This window comes from Equus przewalskii, chromosome 21 (assembly GCF_037783145.1).
Source record: "Equus przewalskii isolate Varuska chromosome 21, EquPr2, whole genome shotgun sequence".
In the NCBI taxonomy this organism is placed as follows: Eukaryota; Metazoa; Chordata; class Mammalia; order Perissodactyla; family Equidae; genus Equus; species Equus przewalskii.
In genome coordinates, this window is record NC_091851.1 from 22924671 (window position 1) to 22936965 (window position 12295).

The following is a 12295-nucleotide window of genomic DNA, read 5'->3' on the forward strand; positions in this document are numbered from 1 at the left end:
CTCCCCCATCGCTACCAGCCCACTCCTGTCCCCACCTCCCAGGGACAGATGGGTGGGCAGCAGGAGGCAGCTGGGCCTTGAAGCCTGCAGGGCCCCAGGGGAGGGAATTATCTGAGAGTTCATAACCCCTCTCTGCCTTCCAGATCTTGAGTTAAAAGCCCCAAATGTCACAGCCCCAAGGGGCAAGAGTAGGAAGGTGCTGGGAGACGGATAGGACAAGGTACTTTCCACCACCAACAGCTGCCCACATTGGGGGTGGAGACCTGGGGCGCTGAGAACTCCAGCCCTGGGAGCAGGAAGCTATTAGAGCTGAGACTGAAAACTGGTGGCCCTCAGGCCACGTCTGACCCACTGACCTATTTACTTGGCCTGAAAAGTGTTTGAGAAAAAAAATGGAGCCAAGGTTTAAAAATCAAGAGCTTTTACAATAAAATCCATATTTCTGGCTTCTCTTGAATAATTAGAAAATCTGGCCACGCTGACCGCCTGTTCCCATATGACAACATTCAGCTGTTGCTGAGAAGCTGCTGTCCCCATTACCATTTCATTTTATTAATAGGTAAATACGTGCACATGATTCCAAAAAAAATTATAAATAGACATATAATGAAGTTTCCTTCCCATCCTTGCTCCCCTTCTGCCCAGTGCCCCTTCAGTAATCTCTTCTTATTTTCTTATGCAAATGTTCAAAGTTTCTTTATGCATGTACAAACACATGAAAATTAGATTATTATCCCCTCCTTCGTCCTGCTTCACGCCCTGCTCTGACCGTTGCTTTTCCCCACGGAGGACTCTCTGCGTTAGGAGATGGAGAGCTTCATTACCTCCTTTACTGCCACATGCCATTCCGTTGTCAGGAAGTCCATGATTTATTTAGCCAGTTCCCTGCTGATAGGCATTTGGGTTGTTCCCAATATTTGCTGTTATAAACAATGCTGTGTCAATTATCTCGTGCATAGTTTGCACAGGAACTAAAGAAATATTATTAGAAACTGGTCCAAGCAGAGGGTGCAATAGGCATAGACTGAGCTCTCAGCTAATTGAGGAAATGGGATGAGGGCTGCTCCTGAGTGATTCCCAACAAAGCCCAGAGACCACGCCCTCGGGGACTAAGGAAAGGCTCCCTGATTTGCCTCGGAACTTGCTAGATATGGGATTTCTCTCTGGACCTCAGTATCCCAACTGTAAAGTGAGAGAGGGGCTCAGGGAACTGGATGAGATCTCAAGGGGTCCGGTTCTGACCAGCTTCTCCCTCCACACCAGCCACACCCAACCTCTTATCAGCCCTTGAATGAGCCTGGCTCAGTCCCCTTGCAGAACCTTTGTCCAAGCTGTTCTGACCCCAATGCCCCCTACCCCTCACCCCCACCCCTGGGAACACCATTCCTGTACTCCCTTATAGGTCCTAGCCTGAATCCCTGATCTCTGATTTCAGGCCACTCAGAATAAACCAGTCCAAGCTCACTCAGGGCAGAGCCCCCACTACAGTACCACTGACAGGTGGGTCACTCCCATACTTCAGATGTGACCCACACTTCAGATGCCCCATCAAATCCTTCCTCTATGTCACCTTCCCAGTTGCCTGAACTAGAGTTCTTGAATGCCAACTCTGTTACTTCCTAACTAATGACCTTGGGCAAGTGACAGCACCTCCCTGAGTCTCAGTTTCTTCACCCCAAAAGTGATTGGTTTGAGGATAACATGTGGTAATATCAGTAAAGTTCTTAGCATGGCACACAGAAGGACTTGATAATTCTGTAAGTCACTGCCTTTGTCTAAATCAGTTACCTTGCTTATAAAATGGGGAGAATAACAGAACCTATTTCATAGAGTTGATCATTCATTCATTCACTGATTTTTACAGAATACCTACTGAGTGCCAGGCATAGCCCTGGGCACTAGGCAATTTGATGGTGAGGAAAATAGATGAATTGTTCTGACTCCCATGGAGCTCCCAGGCTATTCCAAACATAAAAAGATAAATTGTGTACTGATGTTAAGAAGGGCAAAACTAAAGTGTCATGGAAGCTCATAACAGGGAGTGTCAGGGAGACTTCTCTGAGGAATAGGGAGCAGGACACAGCTGGGTGGGAGATCCGGGCCGGCTTCCTGTGGGAGGCATCACCCCAGCTAATAATTAGCATTAATTATCCTCTCCACAGTCCTAGGAGGAAGGCACTAGTTATCCTCCATTTTACTTTTTTTTCTGCAGCTAAGAGAAATTGAGTGAGTTGCCCAAGGTCATTATGAGTAGGTTATGAACCCAGATCTCCTGGCTCCAAAGCATCAGATATAAAAACTTGTTTTCTACTGCCTGTTCGACCAGGCTGATCCTGGGATGTGCAGAGGCATGGGAGGTAGAGGGACTGCCTCTATCTGGGTGGGGCCCAGAGGTGAGAAGTAAGTCTGTCAGGCCCCATCCAGGCACCTGTGAGAAGGGAGAGGTCCAGACAAATGCAGGAACTGGGTCAGGGCCATAAGGGGGTCCAGGGTCAGAACTTGCCTCTGCCTAGGGCTTTGTGCACTCCCTGAGTCTCCCTGCCTAGGGGTGCAGGAGAAAAAGGAAAGGCAGAGATACTGTTCTTTTCTAAATCACATTAAGATTTGGATCCCCCCGCACTCCCACTCCAGCCCAACCCACAAAAACTCCCACGTGGCCATGGATAGGGACTGGTAGCTTTGAATCCAACCTGACGACTCTCTTAATCCGAAATTCTTCCTCCACAATTTTCAGCCTTGGGCAACAGCTGGCAGTCCAACCTCCTGAGCATTGCTGGGACCAAAACAGTCCCTGGACACAAAAAGGATGCTGGGCTGCAGGACTGCAGATGGCTGCTCCTTCCTGACCGAGGGCAGCTGTCTCCCTTCATCTTCCCTTCCCTGTCACTCTGAGGCAGGATGGTCCTTGCCCTTCCCGCATTCCCCTTCTCTTTCCTTCCCCTCTCAACAAACTCTCCCCCTCCCGCTGCGAGGTAGCAAAGCCTATTCTGGAGCCGGATGATGGGCTTGCATTTGGCTCTAGCACTTACTAACTGTGTAACTCCAAACAACTGAATTAACTGCTCTGACTCAGTTTCTTCATCCGTAAAATGGGAGGGAAAAAACACAAACTACCTCACAGACCATGAGGATAAAATAAGTTAGTAATTGCACAGTGCTTAGAATAGTCCCAGGCAAAGAGAAACTTCTACATGAGCATTTGTATAGTAAATGCCCTGGTACAACCAATCTGAGCCAAAGATGAGCTGGGGGTATCCAGGATGTTTGATGGACCCTACCACCTCTCCTGGATTACTGTTATATTCTCTCTTTGGGCTCTCCACTCACAGGGTTGCTTCCCTGTGAGCACTTCTCTCCTCCAGCTGCAGGGTGTTCTCTCTAATCCTGACTTGATCACATTACTTCTTTGCTCAATTCTGCAGTGGTTCCCCATTGCTTCCTGGATAAAGTACATCTTCTGGCCCTTAAGGATCTCATGGCTCAGAACTCTCCAGCCCCATCTTTCTACCTCCCTGGATCTGTGATCCAGACTTCCTTAAAAACATGCCCCCCAGCCTCAGGCCTCCAGGCCTCCGCATTTGCTCTTTCCTCCACCTGGTGTTTCCTCCCAGCCCTTTGCCTCCAATGTAGCCCCCTTGGCTGCCCCTACTCTACTAGGGCCGTGGCCAGATGAAGGCAGTCCCCGAGGGAGGGAAGGGGGAGAGTGGGGAAGAGACAGCAACTCTCAGAGCTGCAGTTTTCTCAGCTTCAAAACAATAAGAAGACAATAAAAAAGGGACCTCTCAAGATCAAAGAAGGGGATGGAACAATATGTGAACACTCAGGAAACTAGGAAGTGGCGTTTTAGCATTGAGTGATTGCTAACGTGTTACTGGGGTGCCCGCCCAAGCAGCCCCTTACTTCCAAGTCCCTGGTCCCCCACCCTCCTCAGACCCTGGCCACCGAGGTAAACAGAGGAGATAATGGAAGAGGAGAGGATGGAGAGGAGGGCAGTGAAGAAAAGAGGAAAGAAGGAAGCGGGGAGGTGGGTGAGAGGCAGAAAGCATGTGGCTGGGGCCCCACGCCTCTGAGGAAGGAGGGTGAGGGTGACCCGGGATGCTCTTCCCTCCCCTCCCCCTCTTTCTTCCCAGGGGGGTTGCCCCCATCCGGCACAGCCCAGGCGGGATGGGGGAGGGGAGGGGGCGGCGCCGAGGGGAATGAATAATTGAAGTAGAGGGGAGGAGGAAGAAGAAGAGAAGGAGGAAGAGGAGGAGGCAGGAGCCGCCCGCACAGGGTCCTCCCCACTCCGCACCCCACCCCCTCCGCCGCCCGGAAGTCGCTCCCCGCCTCCTGCTCCGCCAACATGGCCGCGAAGTCGGATGGAGCGGCGGCCGCGGCCGGCCCGGGGCCGGAGGGGGCGGCCGGAGGAGCCCGTAGCGGTGCGGGCGGGCGCGGGGAGGCGGCGGCGGCGGCCGGGGGCCCCGGGGTGACGGGGGCGGGAGGCCCGGGGCCTCGCTACGAGCTGCGGGACTGCTGCTGGGTGCTGTGCGCGCTGCTCGTGTTCTTCTCCGACGGCGCCACGGACCTGTGGCTGGCGGCCTCCTACTACCTGCAGGGTCAGCGCACCTACTTCGGCCTCACGTTGCTATTCGTGCTCCTGCCCTCGCTTGTTGTGCAGCTGCTCAGCTTCCGCTGGTTTGTCTACGATTATACGGAGCCCGCGGGGGCCCCGGGACCCGCCGTCAGCACCAAGGACAGCGGCGCCGGCGGCCCCGCCATCAGCACCAAGGACAGCGCCGTTGCCTTCCGAACCAAAGACGGCAGCTCGGAGCTGGACCCCCCGCCAGAGCCCTCCTCGGCCACAGCCTACCGCCGCCGCTGCTGCCGCCTCTGCATCTGGCTGCTGCAGACCCTCGTCCACCTCCTGCAGCTCGGCCAGGTCTGGAGGTAGGAGAAGCGCAGGTGAAGGGAGCAGAGTTGGAGGAGTGCCGGTGGCAAAGGGCTGCCTGCCGCCCCAGCCCTGCTCTGACCTCTCCAGGTTCCCCTCCTGTCCTGACTTCTGCCCCACCCCACCCTATTGCAGTTCTAATTTCTTCTCTGCCAGCTCCTCCTTGGCCTCTGCCCTCAAACTCTGACCAACCCAGTGTCATCCTCTCTGATCTGGCCATTGAGGGAGGAGGGGATGGGGCAAGAAGAGAGAGAAACAGATCCTCAGGGATGTGTGAATGAGGAGGGCCCAGGGCTGATTGGGATGAGTGTGAAGCTTGGAAGAGGGCCTCAGGGCTCCCTCCATCCCCGACCCACTCGCCTCTGCCTGAGTGCCGAGCCCAGACTTGGAAAAGATCTCAGAAGTCCTTCCTTGCTCTCAAAGATTCTCAGTTCGGAATTATGGTGCATTCCCAACCTCCCCGGAGAAACAGAATTTGAGGCAACTAAATGAATATCCCACTCAAACTTTTTGGACTTTTGGGAAGGGGGTGCTGGAACCCACTGAGAATGTCTCTGGCTTCTTCTCTTTTCCAGGACTTCCCCAGTGGCCCCTCTCCCCAAATGGAGCCAAGGGGATTTGAGATCTTGAATCTGAGGTTAGATGGCCGCTAGCTGTCCTTTAATCTCAGGACAGTAAGACAAAACTGAGGCTTTGTAAAAGCACTTCCAGGCCTCTTCCTATGCCAAGACTGACGGTGCCTGCTGAGCTGAGCTAACTGGAGAGAGGGGGAATTCCAAACCTAGGGTTCCCCTTGAACTAGAATTGCTCTAATAGCTTAGGCTGTACTGTGCACTGACAGAATGAACTTACCTACTATATAATCTTATGCAAAGCCCCTCCTGCCTCCAAGACTCAGTTTCCTCACCTGTGAAATGAGAGAGAATCCCTACTCTTCTTATCTCATTGGTCTACCATCACATCTTCCTTACCTGTTGGGATGGTCAAGTGAGAGGTCTGTGTGAAGGCCCTGCAGACTTTAACATATTTTAGGAATGTAATAGATTATCGTGATTATCACAGATGTCAGGCAGGAAAGCTTGGAAAAGGTCAAAGTCAACTCTAGAGATGTAAAGAGTGGTTATTGCTGTTGTTATATTTATTCTGGTACTTGTTAACACGTTCTGCCTAACTCAGAAGATTCAGTTCTGGGCTGCGGGTTGGAAACAGGACTCCCAGGGTTTGTCCCAGCTGCTCACTTGCTGTGTCACCCTTGTTGTGTTGCCAAATCTCTCTGCCTTGGTTTCCCCATCTACGCCTTCCAAGATGATGTGTATATTCCATTTAGCCCTGGGGAAAAAGGGGGGTGGAGCTCTATCCACACAAGGTGGTGTTATTATTATTAGCTTGACACATAAAAATATTCATGTCTACATCCAGGAACTAATCTGCATTTATCATTCTGTGCCGGAGTGGACAGATGGTGAAAGATATTTTTAGATTCTGAAATGGTAACTTCCTATTCTTGGTAGCCAAAGCTTCATTCCCCTTTCCCTTCAGCCTAAAGTGGGCCAGCTGCCCCTTGACTCATTGGCTATCTCAAGCCCCCTTCTTCCGCTTGTTCAGAATCCACCTACAAGAAACTAATATTTCTTTCTTTAACATTAACTGAATTTCCCTCAAACAGGGCAAAAAATGACCAAGGGGTGGGGGTGAGGGTCTCAGGGGAGAGGCTGAGATTGCTGAGGGTCCATTGAGCTCCCTGGTTTCTTAGATAAAAGGACTAGCTATTTCCACTCTCCCGTATTTGTGAAATGAGGGGGTTAGGATGAGATGATTTTGCAGGAATGACAAACTAATGGCCCTTGAGTTGAACCTGGCCTATGGAAGTGTTTTGTTTGGATTGTATAGTATTTTAAAAACCGACAGTCCCAGCTTCTCTCTTGAAAAAAACTGAATCTAGCAGTATCAGGCCAGTAACAATTTAGACAGGGTTCTATATGGTCCAGTTTGTCCAGTTCCATTCCCTATGATCACATCTGGACCATTTCACTTAGGCATTAGGGGCACAAGAACCCTAATTTACAGTTCTATAACAATTATTTTTTTAAGCACTCACTTTGTGCCAAGCCTATTGGTTGCCTTTTTAGCTGTTTCATCTCTTCTGTCTCTCTTAAGGACCCTGTGATGTGGTTAGTATTATCATTCCTACTTAATAGATGAGAGAATGGAGGCTCGGACAGGGGGCATCCTTGCCCAAGGTCACACAGCTAGGGAGTACAAGAGCTGAGACTGAAGACTCTCTGTCTTCAAAGCCCAAGTTCAATTTATCCACCCTGCAATTCTGCCACTAAAGTGTCCCCCAAGCTCAAAGAATTATGAGTCTGAGATCCCAAGATTCCAGGATGATAGAAAGTCAGGGCTTCTGCTGCACTGAGATAAGAATGTGAAAGGAGCGGGGGGTGTGGGGAGTGGTACTATGTGGATAAGGATGGGGAGACAGTGTGTCTTGTGGGGAAAGTACTGGATTCGGGGGTGGGTCGAGTGGGATCAGGAGACCTTCATCTTCATCCCAGTTTGTAATTAGCTTGCTAGGTGACCTTGGGTGAGGCTCTTCCCATCTCTGGACCTCAGTTTCCCTATATGTGAAGTGAGAAGGTTAAATTTGATGACCTTAAGAAGCTTCCCTTTTCTGGAATTCTAACTCTGGGTCTGGTTGTCAGAGATAAAACCTCTGGGCCTCTGGGTCCCAAAAGCTTTGGATTCTAAAATGGCTGAGGGCCTGGCTAAATGGAGGAAAATCCAGAGAAGGTACAGAGAAGCCACCAGGGCTGGCATTCCTAGAAATTCAGCAATGTTGGCACAACATGCTTGCTTCCCACATGAAATGTTGCCACAATGCACAGGTTCGCTGTTCAGCAGGACTTGGTGCAGATGTTCTGAGGGTGGAAGCTGGGGTGGTGAGGAAGGAAATGTGTGTCTGAGCCCTCTAGGACCAAAGCTGGGAGACTGGCCAGTCATTCACCTTCTGATCCCACGCCCTCAATTCGGAATAAAATAATTTGAATCATAAATGTATCTTTCAACTCCTCACGCTTGTACAATGCCATAAAGAAGTCGAATGCTTTGAGGAGGCAGGTAACACAGACCTGTGTCAGTAGATGGGTGTCAGACAAGAGGACATTATGGGCAAGCAGTGTCCTCGAGAAGGGGAAGCTGCCACTCGGCTCAGCTGACAGTGCCATGAGAAATCACGGACCCAGTATTGTTAAGGCTTGATTTCTCAAGAGAAATGGGAAATTGGGATTTCTTTGTGAACCCTGTCCATTTTCAACTGCTAATTAGGATTTTTTGAAATAGTGTCAACCAAAGGAAACACATTTGTGGGTCTGTCCTCTTTATAACCTCTGGTCTAGCTCTTCACAATTGATGAGGTCCTTTCTTATTCTATTCCCAAACAAACCTGTGAGATGGGTGGTGTTATTATTTTGAGTACAAAATAGGGCTCTGAGGAGGGAGAAGAGGGAAGGGGGTTCACAGACACTGCTCACCCAATGTGTCCCCAGGCCCCACGTGAGGTGCTCTAGGCTCATAATTTCTAGGCTCTCCTTTCACCCTAAAACCTTCTCTCTGGTGACAGTTGACATATCCATTTATCAGACAGGAAAGTGAGGCTCAGAGAAGTCGAGTAACTTGTGCAAGGTCAGCCGCTGAGGAAGTTGGGGAGAGGTGAGGTGCCAGCACAGCTTTGTCCAGTTCACGAGCCCGAGCTCCATGCCTGGACCAGCACACTGGCTGCACTGGGGGCACCCTGAGCAATGGCCCCAGCAGAGGCAGATTGATCCCTGAGAGAAGAGCACACAGATCCTTTGGTGGGACATGAAGCTGGCTGCAGGCTGGACACCAACCTATGTTTTCATCCCTCCCCACCCCTCTACCCTGACCCTCTGAGCTGTTAAGCCACTCAGGGCTGTTAAGCCAATTAAAGTCCTCACCCTGTCTCCTCTGACCCTGTGGGCAGCAGAGCGGTAAGCCATAGATCCTGCTATCCCTAATCTTGAACTCACTGGGCTCCAGCTTTGCCCAGATAAGCATGGTTTGCTAAGCCAATTAGTGGGAGATGATCTGGCATGGGATTCCTCCCAGGCTGTCAGAATCTCGGGACCCCGGAGTGGAGAGGGAGGGAGAGAGGCACACTGGGCTTTGAAGGCACTGCCTCTAATACCCCCTCCATATCTAGGCCCCAGCACTGCTCCCTCTGCCTCCTCACAACCCTGCACTCAAGAGAAGTTCTGAAATGAATTAGTGACCTGCCTGGTGTGAAAGTCAGGCTCTGGGTCTCCTCTCCAGGAAACTATATTCTTGGCGTAATGGTTAAGAGCGTGGACTCTGGATTTAAATGTCCTCAGTTCAAATCTTGACCCTACCACTTCCTATATGTGATCTTCACAAGCCATATAATCGCTCTGTGCCTGAGTTTCATCTCTTGTAAACTAGGGACCATAATGGCACCACCACTTGGCTCGTTTCAGGGTTTCATGAGATAATGTGTACCAAGCATTTTGCAAAGGACTGGTCCCATCTTCAAGTATTCAGAACTGTTGGCAGTGATTAGTGCCCTCAGCCTGGGCTTTATTCCTGCAGAAGGAGGTTTGTTCACTGAGCAGGTGGCCGGGGAGGGAGCAGGAGGGCAAGAGGGCCTCGGAGGCCCCTGAAGCCACAGGGACATGGCTGCTGTTCATGTAATCTTCAGTCATTCATTCAGCAAGTATTTATGGGGCGCCTCATGTATACCAGGTATACGTGCCATATACTGTATACTGAGTTAAATGCTGGGAATAGAATTGTCAACGAGAGAAAGTCGCTGCCCTCGTGGAGCTCAATAGTCTGATGCGGGAAACCAATACACAAATAAAATATAATATGTATCATATACATAATATAAAATATAATGGGTCAGATAGTGGTAAGTGCCATGGAAAAAGGGAAACAGGGCAGGGAGCTACAGAGTCCCAGGGAGGAGGGTGTGTCTTTTTGAGATAAGGTGGTCAGGGCAGGGAGGTGGTATGTAGGCAGTGGACGAGGCAAGGGCGAGCTGTGTGGAGGTCTCGGGAAGGGTGTTCCAGGCAAAGGGAGGGAGAAGAGGGAGGAGGAGACCATGTGGCAGGAACAGAGGGCGGGGTGTAGGAGAGGATGACGGACAGGTTGGCTGGGCCAGATCATGCAGGGCCTCACAGGCCCCAGGGAGGACCGGTGCTTTCCCTCTGCATGAAGTGGGAGCCCAAGAGGATTTGAGCAGAGGAGGAACAGGGTCTTGACTTACATTTGACAATGTGTGCTGCGGCTGCTGGATGGACTATAGACTGCAGGGAGGCCAGGGTAAGCCTAGAGACCCACGAGGAGGATGCTCGATGATCCAGGGGAGGGAAGCTGGGGGCTGGACCAGGGTGGTAGCAGCCAGGGCAGGATCTGTCTGGGGCAGAGCAGACAGGATGTCTTTTCTTCTGTGGTCAGTTTCCCCACTGGGGCCGGAGAGATAATGGTTAGGAACTCTTACCCTAGAATCAGCCACATCCTGTGTCTGCCACTTTCTGTGATTTGGGGCAAATGGCATGACTCACCTGTGCCTTGGTTTTCTCATCTGCAAAATGGACATCCTAATCACATAAGGCTTGGGGAAGTAGTATATTAAATACTGTATAGATAGTGTTTAGGACAGTGCCTGGAACATAGGAAGTGCTCAATTCTCATTAGCTGTTACTGTTTGTATTATTGTTTATAAAACGGGTCATGGATTCGATTCCATCATGTGATACCATATATCACAGCCCTCTCACCATCATTTCAACCTGAGTATCTCTGAGTTTCTCTTTTTTGATATGTTGGTTACGTGTCTAAGATTTTGTTTTGATAGTCCTTCAGCTGAAACAAGTTTTCAACCCCGTGAACTCTGACTTTGCAGGGTTGTTCCAGTGTGGCCTCACCACGCCCCTCCTGGGAGACCCCTCTCCAGGATGCTCTCCACCCCTACTGCCCCCCTCATCCGGCAGCAACCGGCCATTAGAGCTGCTCCTAACAGACACAGCGGCGGCAGTGGGGCCCAGCGTCCCCCGTTTGATCTATAAAGACCACACAGGAGAAGCCCTAGGGGCAGGAGGGAGGGCTGCCAGGAAATGGCTTTGAACCCCCGGCAGCTGGGGCGAAGGACCCCGGGGAGAGGAAAGAGGATGGGTTGGGATCTACTCTGGCCTCTCCATTCACCACCCTGCCTTTGTTAGGGCCTCGGAATTCCTCCCCTGGGAAATCCTATCGGCCTCCAGTTCCCCCCACCCCACCCCATCCCGCCTCCACCTGCAGTCGCCATAGTTCTAAAGCTCGGGGCTGACTCTGCCACTCTGGAGCCAGAGGCCTGGCCCTGGCTGCCCTCTGCCCCTCAAGTGAGTCCAAATGCTTTAGCCTGGCATCGAGGCCCTTTGCCTCTCCCGCTTTCATCTTCTCACTGCTCTGGCCCCCCAAACACTAGCCGCACACTCCTCTCCTTCATGCCTCTGAGCAGCTGCTACAGTCCTTCCTCCAGCAACACCCTGTCCCGTTCTCCTCCCAGCGAAATTCTGCACATCCTTCAAGGCCAAGCTCAAACGCTACCTCCTCAGAGGAGCTTTCCCTGAGCAAACCCAACACATGCCCCTCTCCACCCCCAAGACCCACCTCCCGCTCTCTCAATCGGGCAAATTGTTGTTTTTAATCTAAAGTGGAAATCGCTTGATTGTTTTGTCTGTTTATAAAGGAGCTCTATGCTCTTGTTGAAACCTTGGGCAGCACAGAAAAGGGAGAAGACTCCCCTCACTCATTATCTCCGGGGGTGGAGAGGTGGGGTTCGAGGAGATTTCCACTTACTCATTAGATACTTCCTGTATTGCTTGAAGATTTTACTCTGATTTTTAATTAACCAAGAAATACAGGTATACATTCACCTGGTTTTAAACAGTCAGATATTACTGAAAAGTATAGTTGCCATTTATAGAGACTTAGATTAGATCATTCCTCTTTACAACAATCCTGTCAAGCAGAGAGTGTGGTGATGAAGAAGCACTGTAGAGCCCAAATTCTGGCTCTGCCACTGAAGAGCTGTGTGACCTTGGGCAAGTCACTTAATCTCTCTGGGCCTCAGTTTCCTCATCTGTGAAATGGGATAACAATGTTCCTACATAAATTGCCATTGTGGAGGCTTATTGAATTAATATTGGAACATCTTTGCACAGTACTCAGCATATGGTTAAGGGATCAATTAGCATTAGCTAGCAATATCGGCCCACTTTACAGATGCAGAAATTGATGCCTAGAGAGGTACCAGCCTCCCAGTTAGTAAGTAGCAAAGCCAGGATTTGA

The 12295-nt window shown here is 50.7% G+C and overlaps 1 protein-coding gene across 1 annotated transcript in view; it reads left to right on the forward strand.

The window, feature by feature from the left end:
- The first annotated feature begins 4268 nt into the window (after nt 1–4268).
- Nucleotides 4269–12295, forward strand: part of XKR7 (XK related 7) — a 29160-nt gene continuing 21133 nt past the window's right edge. Inside the window, exon 1 of the mRNA XM_070589085.1 lies at nt 4269–4926. Within this exon, the coding sequence (XP_070445186.1) occupies nt 4343–4926 (584 nt within the window). The 5' untranslated portion in view covers nt 4269–4342. The remainder of the gene's footprint in view (nt 4927–12295) is intronic.